Source organism: Phyllobates terribilis, unplaced genomic scaffold (assembly GCF_046119375.1).
Source record: "Phyllobates terribilis strain yellow unplaced genomic scaffold, ASM4611937v1 Scaffold_3__8_contigs__length_932513732, whole genome shotgun sequence".
NCBI lineage: Eukaryota > Metazoa > Chordata > Amphibia > Anura > Dendrobatidae > Phyllobates > Phyllobates terribilis.
In genome coordinates, this window is record NW_027362763.1 from 874,436,826 (window position 1) to 874,456,739 (window position 19,914).

The following is a 19,914-nucleotide window of genomic DNA, read 5'->3' on the forward strand; positions in this document are numbered from 1 at the left end:
TAAACAGCGGGTTACTAGGGGCACACGCGCACCTAGTAACCCGCTGTTTATCATGGTTACCACTCTGCTACGGTGAGCGGTAACCTCCCGCTAATCGTAGCAGGCTCGTAGCCATGATAAAGAGGGGGTTACTAGGTGCGCGTGTGCCCCTAGTAACCCGCTGTTTATCATGGTTACCAACCTGCTCCTGCTTCAGCAGGCTGGTAACCAGGAGCAGGACATCGTGGAAAGATTCTTTCCACGATGTCGCTGCTCCCCTGATTACTGGTGAGCCTGCCTGTTTGACAGCTCACCAGCGATCACATAGCGATGCAGCAACAATCCCTGACAGGTCGTATCGTTGTCGGGATCGCTGTAGCGTCGCTAAGTGTGACGGGGCCTTTAGGCTGCATTCTCAAATTTGTGTGAAATGTCCGTGTGCTGCCAGAATTTTTTATCGCATGGTCCACGGACTTGTAGAGTTTTATAGATACATAACACATCCATGAAAATTAGGGATCTGAGAATGAGATCTGTGAGAGTCAGAGACTGTCCTGTTCTGATCCGATTTTGAGGATCAGAATAGGACATGCTCAATGCGTCTGTAAAAGTGGGCAGCACACCGACACTACACACAGATGCAGAAATGTAGCCGTATTATGTATAGCATACTCAGTATATAGTGTACTCACTTATTATGTATAGCTTCACCTTTTTTTATGTATAACACCCTCCCTTATTACGTATCATCCTCTCTAGCTCTAAGGGGGCACAGTTGGGGGATAATACTGTGTTGGGGTCACCATACTTTGCCCTGGGAGTTGAGGTGGGGTACAGTAGGGACATTATACTGCGCATGTGGAGGAATTCACCATGGGGGTATCATACTGTGTTTGGGGGACACTTTTGTTGGCATGACACTTTATGGGGCAATGAAAGAGGGATCTAGGACTACAGCAGGGGGAAAATTACTATGTAACGGATGGAAAGTTGTGAGATCTGCTCTTGTGTGACCACGACAACTATTAACTTTTTTTTTGGGGGGGGGTACTGCCCAATTAGAACTTCTGCTATGGGGCCCCATGATTCCTATGTACGCCCCTGCATCAGTCTTTGGTCAGAGTTCCAATTTTACCATCAATGATTCATCACGGGTTTTAGGACCCGTCTAATCTTCATTCCAGGTACACTAACAGTTTTGTGTTACAGTTATTTGACCGTGGAACCAGCGGTACGGTCATTTCTCCAAACTATCCAAGAGGCTGTTTTTCAACACTCCAGGCCGCATGTTGTTTATGCTACTGTGAGCAACCTGCATGGCTAAAACGTGGTACCATGTCCTATAGTATCTCCAGACTCTCAGATCAAGATCATGTGGGACGTCATTGGTTTGCAATGGCAGCAGATCTTGATGATTTCCGTGTCCAAATGCATTCAGCATAGCAAAACATTCCTCAGACAACTACTAATAACCTCATTGATAAAATGCCATGTAAGTACATGTACTTCTGCATGTAGGGCTCATACTGAATAAATTGATATGTTTAAAAAAATGTGTTCCCATTCTTTCATAATTTACACATCATTAACATGTCAGATGGGCTCAATTTGAAACAAGTTTAGAGATATTGCAGGCCATGATAGCATGTTTAGGCCATGCAGGCTGCTTACAATAGTATTAACCACATGTGGCCTGGAGTGGCTTCTGGGACAGTTTGGAGAAATGGTCGTACCACTGGTTCTACGATCAAATTAATGTAATGCTGAACTGTTAGTGTTCCTGGAGTGAAGACTGGAAGGGTCCAGCTAACGTACATTATGCCACTCCAGATCGTAATCCCAGGAGTAGTACCAGTGTAACACTGCCTTATGAAGACCTCTTCATGGAGCTGCACACTTGGTCTCCAGACCAATTTCTGGCTATCAATGCTACCAAGACAAGAGCTGGACTCATCACTAAATAGGATAGACCTCCATTGCCGTCTTGTTCTGCACCATGATTGCCTTTTAGAGCGGTGACATGAGGTCAATGGAGCACCTGTAGCTTGATGTCTGGCTCGTAGCCCAATGTCATGCAAATGCCTCCTGATATCTCGTGCAGATTGTTTAGTGCCTTAGGCTTGGTATGTGATATCTAATTTAATTTGCAGTACAGAATGGATCTATTGTGAAACAAGTAGTACAGTAATTTCTTTGAAGCATCCCAGGAGCCATTTTTTATCACGGAAACTCCAGGCTACACGTTGCTTGTGCTAATGTGAGCAGCCTGCTTGGCCTAAATGTGATACCATAGCATGCAGCATCTCTGGACTTGTCTCCCATTGAGAACATCTGGGGCGTCATTGGTCGGCAATTGCATAGGAAGCTGCCAGCAGCGGAACTTGTCGATTTGTGTGCACAAGTGCATTCAGCATGGCAGAACATTCCTCAGACAACCATTATTAACTTCATTGATGGCATGCAAAGTAAGTGCATGTATTTCTGCACGTGGATCTCATACTGAATAAATTGAGATGTTTAAAAAATGTGTTGCCATTTTTACATCCTTTGCATACCATTAACTTGTCTCGATTCTGCGATTTTCAGAATTCCACGACTTTTCCTTTTTGGTGTTGCAGTTTCAATGGTTGAGGAGTGTATTTGGACTGTTGGAGTTCAGAAATAAATTTTCCACAATGGATAGACGGAAGATATAGAGAGCTGCCCTTCTTCATGGTTTATGTAACATAAGCAATCAGAAGAGGACACTAGACTTAACACTTGATCCTCTTGTCATGTTAACTGTGCCAACATATGGAAGGAAGCCAATTTTAGATTTTGATAAAGGGCGCTTTTTTTCTATAATCACCTTCATGACACACACTTAGATAGTAGAACAACCATTGGATGGTTGCATCAATATCCCAACGGCTCTCCATTCTGGCATATAGTCCGAATGGGAACTACCAAAACAGCTGTTGCACAAGGGTTGTCTAGAATGGAATGCCTTATGCCTATTCTACACGTCTAGTTTGTCTCTCTTTACATCCACATGTATAACTTGTTGTTATGTTTCACATTTCCTATGTTAGGAAACTTTTTGTTGATAACTGGTTATCAGCTTTCCAGTTTGAGAAGTCAGGCAATGTACACATATTTCATTTTCCTGGACCACTTTGAGTGACACATAGCTAATAAACGGATAGTAGAAGGTTTGCTGCAGTTACAGCTGAATTTCAAAGTTTTAGGAGTTATGTTAGCAGGATACAGCATTTCCAAATATTTTCCAGACATCAGTATGAGTAAATATTGCTTCAAGCACTGGTGGACCATTTCCTGATTATGCGTAAGATATGTAGGCTGTGTATACATCTGTTGTTTGTTAAACTATTCCATGTTCTGGACAAAGATCAGGTTTGTTTACTGCATTGACCCCATACAGTGCCATTAGCATTCATGAACAATATACCGGGAGAGCCCATTCTTTTCACTGTTTCTTTAATATTGGCTAAGCACATCTTACTCTTTATATTTTAAATGTAGCAATTTTGATATTTTGTATTTAGGAGTGTTTGATAAAGAATATAAATTATACAATGATCGGTCATAACATTAAAACCAATGACAAGGAAAGTAAATAAGTTAATTTTCTTGTGACCTTGGCAACCTCTGAAAGGATTGGATATATTGGGAGAAGTTGAACTGTCCTTGCAGTTGATGTGAGATGGTCTCACTAAGCAGTGGTTAGTAATCACTAAAAATAGTCCATGGATAGACAACCAGTGTACCAGTGATGGGTCAAGACTGCCCATTCCTCATTAATGTGGCTCAATCCCACAGGAAAGCTGATGTAAAACACATTGCTGAAAAAGTTAATGCTGGCTCCGGGCCCCATGCTCAGATAGGCCCACCAGGAGTTACGCTATCCTTAACTGAACCGGCTTGCGCAGTGCACTAATACAGTTAAGCTCCGCGGTAGAGCAAGGAGACATGATCTCCCTGCTCTCAGCCACTGCAGGATAATGCAATCGGCGAGGCGCCGGCGCAAGCAAAGGAAGGTGAGAGTCCCGGTGCGGTGACGTCATCACGCCACGTCGGGACTCTGACGTCCTGTGTGTGCCCCAGCGCCTTTGGCCACTGTATCATCCTGCCGTGGCTGAGAGTGTTAGTGCAGGGACATCAATGTGTTGGTCTGCCTCATGGACTCGTCAGAATCCTGGATTAGGTGAGTATATTACTTTTTATTTTACTTAAAACTTTTGGTGTGACTCTGGGGGCATCATATAGTGTGGGGGTTTATTTGGGGGCCATTATATAGTTTGGGGACTATTGTGGGGGGCCTGCAAACAGTATGGGGGCTAATGTTGGGGCCCTTAAAGTGTAGAGACTAATGTGGCATGCCCTCATACAATATGGGAGCTAATGTGGGGGCCAATATACAGCTTGGGAACTAATGTGGGGGCCATCATATAGTGTAGGGACTATTGTGGGGGCCCTCATACAGTATGGGAGCTAATGTTGAGACCCTTGAAGTGGGGACTGCTGTGAGGGCCATCATAAAGTGTGGGGAGTACAGAGGGGGCCATAATACAGTGTAAGGGACATTATATAGTGTGAGGACTACTGTGAGGAGCATTATACTGTTTTTGGAGAGCAGTGAGGACACCATACTATGTATAGGAGAGCAGTGAGGACATTTTACTATGTATAGGGGAGCTGTGGGTCCATCATGCTGTGTATGATGGAGTTGTGGGGGCATTATACTGTGTATAAGGGAGCTGTGGGCCCATCATACTGTGTATGTCAGAGCTGTACATGGGTAAACTCAGGGGACATTATTAAATGTTAAGTTGGGACTTAAGCATTATTGTTATAGGGACACTCAGAGTATTGTGACCATCTAGAGAACATTTTATTATTTAAGGGGCACAGTGGTGGGCATTATTATATGTGGTAGTAAGAGGCGCTCTTTTTTTGGACCATACAGCAGGTGCAATTATAGGGACACATACGACAGCAGCGGGTCAGCATTGGGGTATCAGCAGGATGAGGAGTTTGTGCAGATTGGGAATAGATGGGGACGGTCCTGGAAATGTGAGAAGTCAAATGTATCTTTGTTGTAATCTCTGCAGATGAGTTATGTCTGGAAAAGTTGTCATGTAGGTCTAGGCCAGATGGGAAAAGTGAACAACTCCATCAAAAAGAATGTCAGCTGTAAGTCACTATCAATAACTGTAATGTAATCTCTCACATGTTATATAGGACTGATATCTTCCACTATATGGTCATCATATGGCGGTAATAGTGTTGGCCTTTGTATAGAGGGTACCGTTTCAATTTGTGGAGAATGACATACCAGCCCTGGCATGCCAATTTAAAAAGGCTTATTTGCTGCGCAATGCTCCTCTGGGAAAATAAATATGTAAATTGCCTCTTCAGAGAGGAAGAGGACTAGAATTTTATAGCACCATCTGTTGGAAGCAGCGATCCTATAAGTCACTATCGACCCTTTAACGAGCCTTGCAATATGACTATGGATAAAGTCCAAATCAGAACCTCAATTTGCAGACATGGTGTTTCATGGTATAGCCCCTCAGTGCAAAAGTATGAGATCTAAGTTGGCTAGGTGAGAGGCTCTGGACTGTGACATACCAGCCCTGGCATGCCAAACAGGTGGCTCTATAGAGTTCTATTCCTCTTCCTCACTGAAGAGGCAATTTGCATACTTAATATCCCAGAGCAGCATAGCATGGCGAATAAGCCTCCTTACATTGGCATGCCAGGGCTAGTATGTCACTCTCCACAAGGAGAAAGGTTACCCCTTAGACCTCAGTCCAGAGCCTCTCACCTAGCCAAATCAGATCTCATACTTTGCACTGATGAGGGTTAATGCCTTGAAACAGTGTCGGCCAATTGAGATTCTTATTTGGCTTTATTCCTAAGTCATATTGCGAGGCTTGTTAAAAGGTCGATAGTGACGTAAAGGACTGCTGCTTCCAACAGGTGGCACTATAGAGTTCTAGTCCTCTTTCTCTCTGAAGAAGCTATTTGCATACTGGCCTTTGTATAGAAATTTATTTTCAGTAACGGTGCGGTCATCTGCTGAGGTTCTCCTATACCCACTATTAAGGTTCGGCACCGTAGTTGTAATCAGGGTTACCTGGTTAGGGGCCCACTCATAATGTTTCACTCTTTTCCCCAAGATGAACCCCTATCTACGCCTCTTCTTCATAGCAACAATATTCAATAATGGCAATGGCCTCTTTCAGCGGCATACAGTCCCCCAGGCCCCTGAAAAAATTGTTCAAGAATATTTCTGAAACATGATTACAGGTAAGTGCATACAGTGTCTTTTTCAGGACAATACCACCTGAAAAATCACTAATAAAAAAAAATGGCAACAAGAATTAAAAAATGCAGAGTAATGTCAAAATGAGTTCCTGTGTATATGTTCTGTCTTTTGTATCTTCTGTTAACTGCTTCAGGCTTTGAAAGCCGTGAACCGGCTAAAGTAAGTGATTAGTCCATTTTTCTTGCGGCTTCTACTTGGAAATAAAAAAGAAAAGCACCGGTGGCAAAAAACATCATGAAATGTGTGTCAGGGAAAGAATATCTGGTGTATTCCTGAAGTGTCTACTGATTAAAAACTGATGCGAGTACGCTGGCTTCTAAAAGACGATGTGTGCACATACCTTAGTGGCCCTTTCACACTGCATTCTTTCCCATATTAGGTGGCCCCATAGTCTAATATGTCTAGCTGTCCATCTTTAATAGGTGTATACTGCCAAAAATTATGCAGGACAGAGCACACGGCAACTCTGTCTGCAACATTATAGTCAATGGCACTGTCAGCTCATATGACAGAATCTCGCTTTGCAGGGGGTTAGGATATAAGCCCCAATGGGACCACCAAACATAGGATGAACACACTGTGAAAGAGCCCTTAAAGTTCAAGGTGGTGACTTTCCTCAGATATTAATCTGTTGGAGCTTCTGTGAAATGTGCTGGAAAAAGAGACTGACCCATGTAGTCCATACCTCGCAACTTATAGGGGTTATACTTAATATTAGACAAGTGGTTTTAATGTTTTACTAATTGGTTTATATTAATGAGAAACTGTCAGCTGACAGCAACAGCCAACAGTTGTCATGAATCAGACACTGGCTGAACTCTGAACAGCGCATATATAACTCTGAAATTATGTAGTATTTCAGAGAAAAGATGCTTTGAAATGCCATCTGGGAATTATGTGTCTTGAATGGTCCCTGGCAGCTTCTCCCTATCCCTCACCCCTAGACTCATAGTTCTCTCCCCATACACACACCTATGGAGTGACCTGTCAGTCAAATGGAGAAGGAGGTGTGTGGGGAGAAGCCTTCAGGGACCTCCCTCGCCTACTCAACTCACACTCATTGCCCTCATTCGGCTTTTCAAAGTTCTTTGAAACATCACAACATTTAAAATAAGACACACGCATGAAATAACTCAGCTAGTGTCTGATTCCCGTTGCCCATGATTCAGCAAGAATCTTATGACAGGTTCACATGAATACACTCTTACCATAGAATATCAGTTGTGTCAGAATTTTTGCAACACTTTAGTGCAGAATCTGCATCTTTAAATCTGCAGCATACCTATTGCATGCAGATTTGGCTGTACATTCAGGTCGAAATCAGTGTTGATAAAATGTCACATGTGGAAGTACCCAAAACAAAAGACAAAGCCAAGAAATAATATATTTTATGGCCTTAAGGTGTGTAGTTATATGAAGTGGAACTTTATATTTCATACAATACCTTAGATTAGGGGTGGGCAATTAATTTTCGAGAGGGTCCAAATGAGAGACTGTGACAGTTGTGGAGGGCCAAACTAAAAGACTGAGATTAACTCTGCTCAATATTGATATACACTGCTCAAAAAAATAAAGGGAACACTCAAATAACACATCCTAGATCTGAATGAATGAAATATTCTCATTGAATACTTTGTTCTGTACAAAGTTGAATGTGCTGACAACAAAATCACACAAAAATCATCAATGGAAATCAAATTTATTAACCAATGGAGGCCTGGATTTGGAGTCACCCCCAAAATTAAAGTGGAAAAACACACTACTGGCTGATCCAACTTTGATGTAATGTCCCTAAAACAAGTCAAAATGAGGCTCCGTATTGTGTGTGGCCTCCACGTGCCTGTATGACCTCCCTACAACGCCTGGGCATGCTCCTGATGAGGTTGGGGATGGTCTCCTGTGGGATCTCCTCCCAGACCTGGACTAAAGCATCCACCAACTCCTGGACAGTCTGTGGTGCAACGTGACATTGATGGATGGAGCGATACATGATGTCCCAGATGTGCTCAATTGGATTCATGTCTGGGGAACGGGCGGGCCAGTCCATAGCTTCAATGCCTTCATCTTGCAGGAACTGCTGACACATTCCAGCCACATGAGGTCTGACATTGTCCTGCATTAGGAGGAACCCAGGGCCAACCGCACCAGCATATGGTCTCACAAGGGGTCTGAGAATCTCATCTCGGTACCTAATGGCAGTCAGGCTACCTCTGGCGAGCACATGGAGGGCTGTGCGGCCCTTTAAAGAAATGCCACCCCACACCATTACTGACCCTCACTGCCAAACCGGTCATGCTGAAGGATGTTGCAGGCAGCAGATCGCTCTCCACGGCGTCTTACAGACTCAGTCACATGTGCTCAGTGTGAACCTGCTTTCATCTGTGAAGAGCACAGGGCGCCAGCGGCGACTTTGCAAATCCTGGTGTTCTGTTGCAAATGCCAAGCGTCCTGCACGGTGTTGGGCTGTGAGCACAACCCCCATCTGTGGAAGTCGGGCCCTCATAGAGTCGGTTTCTAACCGTTTGTGCAGACACATGCACATTTGTGGTCTGTTGGAGGTCATTTTGCAGGGCTCTGGCAGTGCACCTCCTGTTCCTCCTTGCACAAAGGCGGAGGTAGTGGTTCTGCTGCTGGGTTGTTGCCCTCTTACGGCCCCCTCCATGTCTCCTGGTAGCGCCTCCAGCATCTGGACACTATGCTGATAGAAACAGCAAACCTTCTTGCCACAGCTCGCACTGATGTGCCATCCTGGATGAGCTGCACTACCTGAGCAACTTCTGTGGGTTGTAGAGTCCGTCTCATGCTATCACGAGTGTGAAAGCACAACCAACATTGAAAAGTGACTAAAACATCAGCCAGAAGCATTGGTACTGAGATGTGGTCTGTGGTCCCCACCTGCAGAACCACTACTTTATTGAGGGTGTCTTGATAATTGGCAATAATTTCCATCTATTGTCTATTCCATTTGCACAACAGCATGTGAAATTGATTGTCAATCAGTGGTGCTTCCTAAGTGGACAGTTTGATTTCACAGAAGTTTGATGTACTTGGAGTTATATTCTGTTGTTTAAGTATTCCCTTTATTTTTTTTGAGCAGTGTTTATCACATGTCTCTTGGCAAACTCAAAACGAGCCTTACAATTTTTGTGTGAGTAAAGGCTTTTTTTTCCAACCGACTCTTCCATAAAGGCCACCTCCATGGAGTGTATGGCTTATTGTGGTCGTATGGACAGATACTCCAGTCTCAGCTTGGGAACTCTGCAGCTCCTTTGGTCTCTGTGCTGCCTCTCTGATTAATGTCCACCTTGCCTGGGCTGAGAGTTTCGGTGGACGGCCCTCTCTTGGCAGGTTTGCTGTGGTACCGTGTACTTTCCATTTGATGATATTGGATGTGATGGTGCTCCAGGGGATCATCAGAGATTGGGATATTTTTTTCTTTTAACCCAACCTTGACTTATACCTCTCAACAACATTGTCACTGACTTGCTTGTCTTGGTCATCATGGTGTTGTTTGGTTAGTGGTGCCACTTATTTAACGTAGTTATTTGATCCCATAAATTTAATTTATGCCTAGATTTTTCTCACTTTCCTTCACCAACTTAGACTATTTAGTGCAGATGCATCACACAAAAATCGGATTACAAAAATATTTAAAACACAGGTTGTAATGTAACAAAATAGTAAAAAGCCAAGGGGTGGGTGGGTGTGAATACTTTAGCAAACAACTGTACAGTATGAGCCCACCCACAGCCTCTTTATATTCAATGAGCTTTCACATAGCACCTAAATACAGTATTAGCCCCCTATATACAGGGTGATCCCTCACATAGCCTCCTATATACAGTATGAGCTCTCACCTAACCCCTTATAAACAGTATGAGCCCCTTATATTTATGCAAACATCCCATACAAAAATAAAACAACACACTCATCTCACTCCCGTTCTCCATGCGCTCTGTTCTGGTCTCCAATGCACTGACTCTCTGCACGGCTGAAGCAATGAAGTGATGTCATCATGTCATCTGGCTCAGTCATACATGCTGATTGGTGGAAGGAGTAGGCAGCTCCACCCTCCACCAATGTTTTCACCGTTATCTGCAGCCTGAGGACGCGGATAGCGGTGACAGCAGACGGCGAGCGAGGGCATGGTGTGGTGCGTGGGTGACTGTTTCAGTCCTTCAGCTGTCTTGGTCCGCGGGCCAGACTGGAACAGGCAGAGGGACGGATGGAGCCCACGGCCATATGGTCATAGAATACGTGTCATTGTGTGAAAAAGTGAATTATGTAAAGCACATATATAGTTTAAATATCAGATATATATTGTATATAGTTAAAATTGTATATACTTCCAATAATAAAGTCTAAAAGGAACCTCAAAATTAAATGCAACATCTGATTTAAATGTGCATTTCTATTAAGAACTGTTTCCTATCTGTAGACTTGTTTTTATACAAGGTAAGCGTAAAATCTCTTACATATCAGGATAAGTCTCATAAAAATTCAAGAAGGTGCTTGCGAGCTGGTGAGACATTAGTTCATTCCATAAACCAAGACCATTTGAATTAATACATGATTTCTCCTTGTACATTTGCTGTAGGGTGAATATGAATGAATGAATGAAATGGGTCTAAAGCAATGTTAAAGAGGTCACTAGAAATGATGCATGTTAACAAAATAATAAGTAAGGGGCAGCCTAGTGTAGCTGACAGGTTACCGTGAAGCATGGATAAACTAACAGAACAGATGGAAGAAGTAGATAGAGAGCCTTAGAACAAATGCATTTTTTTTAAATCTAGGCATATATAGTACATGACACTTGATGGGTGATTTCTCAGTTTCTCTTTAGGGTAAGTAATGTTTAGGAAGAGAGTTCTGTCAACGTTTCAGTCACAGCCATTTTAAATACTTGCATTACCCTTCAAAAACAAACAAAACAACTACTTTTCTTACAAACTTGCATTGTAGCCATTCCTGTGTTATTCTTTCTTGAAATATATATGGAGGGGGAGGAGGGAACCCCCCAAAAAAACCTAGGCGCTACCATTCTCCTTCTCAATATTGTGTGCACTTAGGAACATAAGTTTGTGGTAACACCCAGTTAGCAATTTATTCGTACATTTCTTAGAGTAAAAGAGGAGGGTTGCTCAATTCAAAGATTTTATATATATTTATATATATATATATATATATATATATATATATTTTATATATATATATATATATATATATATATATATATATATATATATATATATATATATATATATATATATATATATATATATATATATACGCGTTTTAAACAGAAGAAGCTGCAGTTTATAACCCCATTAATTTTACCATGAAATAAAATTAATTCCATCATTGTTTTTTTGGGTTTTGCTTTTAAGCGGTTTTTTTCTGCAGGGAAAATTACCTAGCAATATGATTCTCCTGGTCAGTATGTTTATGGTGATATGAAACTTAAATATATATAAAAAAAATCATAAATGGTTAAAAAAATGCATAACCTTTATTTAAAAAAAAAAAAAAAAAAAAAATTTGTTGCTTTCTTCGCTCTTTTTTGAGACTTGTCACTTTATTTTTACGCCCATGGAGCGTGGTGAAGGTTACAATATATTAATAATAATAAACAATATACTATAAAACATCAATCGTGCAGATGAAACGGACTCATGAGGCCTGTTTTAGAAAAGGAAGACCAAGAATTACTTATGCTGCAGAGGATAAGTTAATCAGTTATCAGCCTCTGAAATTGCAAATTGACACCAACTCAGATAACAGCCCTCATAAAATGCTGTACATAAAGTATCAGACACATACCAACAGCAACTACGCAGAGGAGACTGCAAGAAGCAAGCCTTTATGGTGGCATGACTGCAAACAAGAAGACTTATTTAAGCCAAGGAAATTAACAACTGGATATTAGATCAGTGGAAATCTGTACTTTGGTCTGATGAATCAAAATTTGATAATTTTTGCAACTGCCCTGTCTTTGTGAGACGCAGAAAAGGTGAGCGGATGGTTTCTGCATGTGTGTTAGACAGCTGCAATACACGTGGAAATTCTCTATTTGTTAGGCAATCCCTGTGTTGCAGCCATAAAACATGCGGGCGTAGGGACTCTAACATATTATCCGAGCACTACAAGATACTCTGATGACATCCGAGCACGTTCGCTCATCACTAGTGATTACATGATGAAGTTGTTTGAAAGACTGCCAAAGGCGTCTAAAAGCTATGATCAGAGTAAAAAATGGGTACTTTGAGGAGTCTAATATTTCACATACAATCTAAAAAAGGAGTAAAGAAGCATAAACCATAACGTATGTTTTTTCATGGTTTAGCTGCCTTAAAGGGGTATTCATCTCCAAGATCCTATCCCAATATGTAGTTGGTGTAATAATATTAAATACCTCAAATTAGAAATGTAGGATAGTTTTTCTGATTCGCTACACCTGTTTTCTCATGTGTAGGCATTGCAGGACCTTCGGTATCCATGGTGGTGTCCACTGATATAGTGACAGATAGCTAGCTGCTTGTGGTCGTAACCATGGATACCTAAGGTCCTGCAATGCCTTCACATGAGAAAACAGACGTAGCAAATCAAAAAAACTATACTACATTTCTAAGTGGAGGCATTTCCTAATATTTTTATTACACCTACTACGTATTGGGATATGATATTGGAGATGGGAATACTCCTATAAGTCTGAACCCTACATTGTGCACATTCCAATAAGATCAATGAAAACAGGTATGTCCAAACCGCTGACCGATACTGTATATCATGGTGATATATCACCAGAGGAACTGTAATGCTGGCTGCAGACAGGTGTATGAACAATCAGGCTACTCACCTCAGAAAACGCGATTGACTGTGTGTATGTCCTCATTGTGCATAGGTGTATGAGCCACTTTCCATTGCATGCACTATTTTGTTCCATAAAATAGACCAGAATAGTGGATGTTGTAATTTTTTTTTCCCATGCAGACCATTGGTCCTTATAGAACATAGACTTTGTGCACTTGCACACGGACTGAAAATACATTTGCCCGAACGAGCCCTACTGACAGCTGGGTTAGAATCGGTAGTTATTCCAATAATGACCATGCAACTATTTAGAGGCAGCAGCGGTCAAATCACTATCGACTGCACAAAATGCACAGAACACATCTAAATGAATTCCTTGAGGGATTCAGTTTCCACGGTTATGCAAGCTCTGGGGCTCTGCAAAAACAAACAATATGGCTCCCCAAAAAAACCACTGAAGTACTAAAATCTGCTCTGCAAAAACCCACACAGGACTCTCTCCCTTCTGAGGTATGCAGTGTACCCAAAAAGTACTTTACAACCACATGTGGGGTACTACTGTGTTCTGGAAAAATTGTAAAGCAACTTGCAGGGTGCTTTTTCTCATACTACTTCTTGTCCATGGCACTCTCTGCAAGGAGATGGCTGGCACCAGAGATGAAGTCCTCTTCCTTCTGAAGATGCTATTTTCATAGTTAAATTCCCAGAAGAGCATTGCATGGCCTACAAGTCTCCTTACGCTTGCTTGGCACTCTCTGCAAGGAGAAACATGCCTCCTTAGACTCACCTTTAAGAGGCCTCACACATGAAAATCAGATCTCCTGCTTTTCACTGTGGAGTGGCAACTCCCCGAAAACATGTGTCTGCAAATGGAGATTTTGATTTGGCTTCTAATCCGAAGTCAATTGGCAAGACTCATTAAAAGGGTCCATATTGACTTTTAGGATTGCTACTTCCAATAGGCAGCGCCAGAGGTCAAGTCTTCTCCTGAAAAGGCTATCTGCATACTCCTTGTAAAAATGTTAAAGCTATATATTGTTGGGAAAGATGTCATTTTTTTTTTATTTTTCAAAAGGTAATCGTAAGGAATTCTCTTAAACATTTCTTGGGTTAACACCTTATAGGTACATCATAGGTCGTGTTGCAGCATTTGATGTGGGCTCCGCTGCTGAGCCCGTACCTTTTCCAGTACATGACCGCTGATCTGATTCGCTGTCATGTGCCCCTAACAGTCGCGGGTGGAATTGCGATCCACCCATGGCTGTTAACATGTTAAAATCCCGCTGTCAATCTGACAGTGCTTACTGGAAGCGTGTCACAAACTGCGCACTTCAGCGCCCGTCATATGATCGCAGGGCGCTAACGGGTTTGCATGACAAGTGGGAGTCTGCAGAAGACCCCTGTGCTTGTCATTGCAGATCTACTATGAATGCCAGCCCATAGCAGACATTCATAGGAAAGGATTTTTGCTACACAAGTAATCGAATGATCGCAGCTTCAAGTCTCCTAAGGAGACTACTGAAGCCAGTAAAGTAGAAAAAAAATGTTAAAAAAAAAAAATTAAAAAGTTCAAATCACCCTCCTTTTGCCCCATTCAAAATAAAACAATAAAAAAACATATTTGTTATCACTGAGTTCAGAAACTCCCGATCTATCAAATTATAAAAACAATTAGTCCAATCGGTAAATGGCGTAATGGGAAAAAAAATGTAACCGCCAGAATTATGGTGTTTTGGTCTCTGTAACATAATAAAATGCAATAACGGGCGATCAAAACATATCTACCCCAAAATGGTATCAATAAAAACATCAGCTCGGCGAGCAAAAAATAAGCCCTCACCTGGCCCCAGATCCCGAAAAAAAGGAGACGCTACAGGTCTCAGAAAAAAGGCAACTTTTTTATTATTTATTTTATTTTTACAAACTTTGGATTGTTTTTTTTACACCACTTAACCTATACATATATGGCATCCGCAAACTTGTAATAATGACCCGGAGAATCATAATGGCAGGTCAGTTTTAGCATTTAGTGAAGATGGTTATATAAAAAAAAAAAAAAACCACAACAACAACAATTGTGGAATTGCATTTTTTTTTTTGCAATTTCACAGCATTTGGAATTTTTTTCCCGTTTTCCAGTACATTATATGGTAAATTCAATGGTGACGTTCATAAAAGTTCTAGCATGGCTAAAAGAAAAAAAAAAAAAAAATTAAAAAATGCCAACACAAAGCAGCTGGACTGTATGCTATGACTGTTTTGGGTGAGCGGTCGTTGAACTTCAAACTCAAATGACATTTTTCAAAAATGTTGCTATGTTTTGTTGTTTTTTTTTTCACCAAAAAATAAACAAGGAATTATCGACCAAAATTCATCAGTAATCCATTAAAAAGCGTCATGGAAAAACATTCTTAGAGTCTATTGGATGAGTAAAAGCGTTAAAGTGATTACCAACTGGAGATGTGGAGTGTTAGAGGGGACAATGACCCACATTTGGTGGAGCTGTCCCTTAATAAGAGGTTTCTGGACTCTAGTCATTTTTTGAATAGTTTGAATTACCTGTCTTCACTGTACCCAACTCTCCTGAATCTCTTTTGCTCTTTATGACCCCAACTAGTTCAACCAGATTCAAATGATCTATAATAAGCTACCTTATACAGGCTGCTAAGAATATCACTCCTCGTCACTGGAAAAGTATTTCTCCACCTACTCTGGAGCAGTGGTTCTGTGAAATAGTCCTTCTAAATTGGATGGAACACTGTGATTGCCCAATCCCCCACTGACTGTGATAGATACAGTGAGAGACTGGACTGAATTCCAGGAATCCGATGCCTACCGCTTTTCATCAGACTGCGGTGACCCATCCTTTTCTCCTGTAAGCTTCTTCTCGTTACTCATTATGCTCTGCGCCTTTTTGCACTATGTATGGTTTCCATTGGATTTTAGTAACCTCATAATTGTAGTACTGATGGCTTAAAATGTTCTTCTTTTTCTTCCTATAACTTGATTTTATTGGACGTTATACTTATATTCTATGATATATTGACGCTGATATTGTTCAGATTCTTCTTCTTTTTTGTATCTTTGTAATTGAAAATGATATAATCTTTCAATAAAAATTAAAATTTTGAAAAAGTGGTTATCAGATGGTCATGTGGGAATGCCAGATTTGGAAGGTCACAACTGGCTGTCGAAGTAAAGGGTTAAATGCTGAAAAGTATGAGAAGAATAAATCCACTTGGACATCATAATAGTTATGAGTAGTATTAGGTACTGTATGGAATACAAGCTGCTTGTTCTTATGCTCCTATAATGCTTTTAAGGCCACGGCCCCACTATCAGTATTTGATCAGTATTCGATCAGTATTTTTTCTCAGGAGTGGAAGCCAAAACCAGGAGTGGGTGATAAATGTAGAATTGGTGACTTGTTTCTATTATACCTTTTCTCTGATTGTTCATCACCTGCTTTTGGCACCCACTCCTGAGACAAAATACAGACTTAATACTGATAGTGGGGCCATGGCCTAAAGAGCAAAATCCCTTTTTCCACTCAGTCTAGCTGGGAAAGGTCCATTGCAGAGCTAGGTCTGGGATTGCCGATCTAAAATTCCATGTATATTGAAGATAGACCTGTGCTGAACACTCTGAATTCACATTTTATTGCAGATCATAAACATTAAAGAGGTTGTCCACTACTTCATACATTGATAACATCCGAAGGATAGGTCATCGATGATAATCAGTCATGGTCCGAGGGCAGACACCCCCACAGACCAGCTGTTGTCGTTGTCGGCGGCTGCCGGAAGTGCTCAATTGCGGAGCTGCTCTGTTTTTTGATAGAGGCTGCGGCAGGGTACTACACGTCCGTCTCCTATTCAAATTCAGGAGGAGGTTGTACAGTACCCTGCCGCGGCCTCTATCAGAAGACGGAGCAGCTCCACAATTGAGCACTTCCAGCCAGCGGCCACTGCCCGCACCTAGAACAGCTGATCGGTGGGGGGGGTGCCACCAATCAGAAATATTAGGCCATGTTTCCATGTACTTTCTTTTCCTGCTGCATTTTTTTCTGCAGGTACTCACACTGACATAAGCAATAGCAATCTGCTCCGATTATTCTGCTTTTGCTGCGCTTTCGTGAAAAAAACAAACAAACTACAAAATGCACAGTTCAATGGCGTCTTGAAACAGAGTGGGCATTAGTTTTTATGAAATCACATCCACTTTGCTTGAACTGTTAAGTGGTGAGGATTTTTTTGCAAAAAAAAAAGAAAAAGAAAGTGGGAAAAAAATGCAGCATTTACACTATGTGGGAACATGGTTTCAGAGTGCAAACCTTACACCACTTTGTTTGCGGAGATGTAGATGTACAATTCCTGCATCTACCATATAACGTGGTGTCCTTGGTCACCTTATTAGGCAGGTTTCACACATCAGATGTTCAGAGTACGGCGCACTAGGTCCAGACTGGCCACAGCTCTTCTGACCAGACTTCAACCTCATATATGCCTACGAAGCTGTTGAGTTGGGGTCAGGAGACCACTAACTCAGCCGTACATGGCGGTCCATATTTAGACCGTTCATTCTGGATATGTGAAACTAGTTTTATGGTGACTGCCACTTTGTAATATCAATGAACTCACAAAACTCAGTGATAAATTGTGTATCTAGGGATACATTTCCGCACAAACTAAAAAAAAATGGATGAATCTAGAACTAGGCAGGAACTGAAGGTAAAACCATGTCCGTTTATTTCATGTGCATCAAATAAAACAGACTGTGATAAATTCAGTCTAACAAGAGCAGTCTCCAGTTCTAAGGTCTCGTCCATAGTAAATTAATCATTTAAAAAAAGAAAAAAAAAAGAAAAATGTACCAGCAATTCTTTTATTAGGGAGCAGGTCTGTTTAAAGTTTATTGAAGAATGCAGTTGTCTGTAGAAATCAAAAAAATGAGAATGAAGGTATGGCCAAAACCTATCAAATCTGTGAAAATTTGCAGTCTTTAAATAGTTATAGTAATAAGAATGACCAATATATATTCTTTGTTACATCGCCCTCAATCAGTAAAAAAACAAAAAAAAACAAAATTCATTCAGTAAACATTCTTTCGTAAGGAATATTTCCCTTATTTCAGTGATTTCACCATTTTCTTGTTTGCATTTGCTAAACATACCAATCAGTGGTTCTCACAATTGAAAAAATAAAAAGCACAAAAAAAAGTTTACACTCTTTTACAGGTAAAAGATCATCTTGAATTCATCTGTATAACCTTAAGGGCATAGAATAGTTTTAGCTTCATTAACTATTACATAATTAGCTTCTTACATACAAATATGGACATATTTGGCTGTGCTTCAAAGCCTGTGTGTGTAAAGTCCATGCCAATGCAGCTCAGAACTTGAAGTCACCAGGGTTGTCTTTACTGCTGCTGGGTTTGACCTGTTCGTGCAATGAAGCCTCCTCGCAGCTTGCTGTGGCAAGGCATTTTTCTGTAGACTCATCAGCGTCTGGGTCCAAGCCTTCGGGGCACTGGAGCTTTAAGAGCTCTTCTCGGAGCTGAGCCGTATGTCGCTGCACACAAAGCAGAAGGAAGAGTATGGTCAGCATGTCATTGTAATAAATTGTTCTCTCCAGAGCCACAAAGCACAGTGCTGCATGGAAGTCGCTGTGTACGCAAAACGTACTCCGAGGAGCCCCAGGGACCTCCCGGCACCAACAGGTGAAAGGACGTGCTGATCACGTAAGAGGGAATTCTGAGAATGACTTACACAAGTCCTAGACGTAAATTCACTTGAACATTTAGGTCTCAATAGTCCGAGCTCAAAGAACTTACCTTTAATGCCGCTGCATGGTGTGACATCGTCCTGCCGACACGCTTGTCACTGCTGAACTGCTGAATATCTACTATCCAGTCCTCACACTGGGCCATGATCTCTGCTCGCTTCAAGTAAAAGTGTTTATGAATCACCTACAATGTTCAAGAAAATAGCATTAGTTCCATCGCATCAAGACTGAATCCAACATGTTCCAGGGAAATAAGCAGCACAAACGGTCATTGTCAGTTATAAGCCAAAATCCAGTCATGTATAAGTGATCCTATAAAAAGAGGTTGTCTAAGGGGTAAAGACGTTTTATAAAATGCTCATATTGGTCAAAAAAGTATAAAACAAGCAATGACTGACCTTACTGACCCCCCCCCCACCACCTGTGTTCCAACACTGCCTAGTCCCCTGCTTAAAGGGGATCTGTCAGCAGGTTTTTGCTACCTAATCTGAGAGCAGCATGATGGATTCAGCTTCTCTTTACCTACAACGATGTATCACTTAAGATTACTGGGTGCAGCCGCTCTCACACAATCAGTTTTTAGATTTAGAATGAAGCAGAGCTGAGAAAGCTAACCCCGCCTACACCACAGCTGACCCCACCCCACCACAGCTGAGCCTGCCCCACCACAGCTGAGCCTGCCCATACCAGGCTCTGTATGTACAAAGTCCATAGACAGTGAGGTGCTTATCACAGAAGTGGGGGAGGCATTGCCGGACTAATGTAGTCCAATGTTAATCTCGGTCATAAATCCTTCACAGTTCGTAAACATCCCCGAATTCTGTGTTTCAGCCTCTATGTCCTTCGGTCTTCAGATTACATAGCAAAAATCTGCTGACAGATTCCCTTTATGTGATGAACATGTTACCGCTGCAGCCAATGATCTACTACAGCCATTGAATCGCTGCAGCGGGAAGCAGAGACAAGCGAGCAATCAGGCAGTGTCAAAACTGGGATTGGTAAGGGAAG

General features: G+C 41.6%; 1 protein-coding gene across 9 annotated transcripts in view; it reads right to left on the reverse strand.

Moving 5' to 3' along the window:
* Positions 1-17,848: 17,848 nt before the first annotated feature.
* BIRC6 (baculoviral IAP repeat containing 6) overlaps positions 17,849-19,914 on the reverse strand; it is a 288,254-nt gene continuing 286,188 nt past the window's right edge. For all 9 annotated transcript variants that reach the window (XM_073672646.1, XM_073672640.1, XM_073672642.1 and 6 more), the window contains exons 73-74: positions 18,956-19,090; positions 17,849-18,693 (exon numbers count right to left, since the gene is read on the reverse strand). In XM_073672646.1, the coding sequence (XP_073528747.1) occupies positions 18,514-18,693; positions 18,956-19,090 (315 nt within the window). In that variant the 3' untranslated portion in view covers positions 17,849-18,513. The remainder of the gene's footprint in view (positions 18,694-18,955; positions 19,091-19,914) is intronic.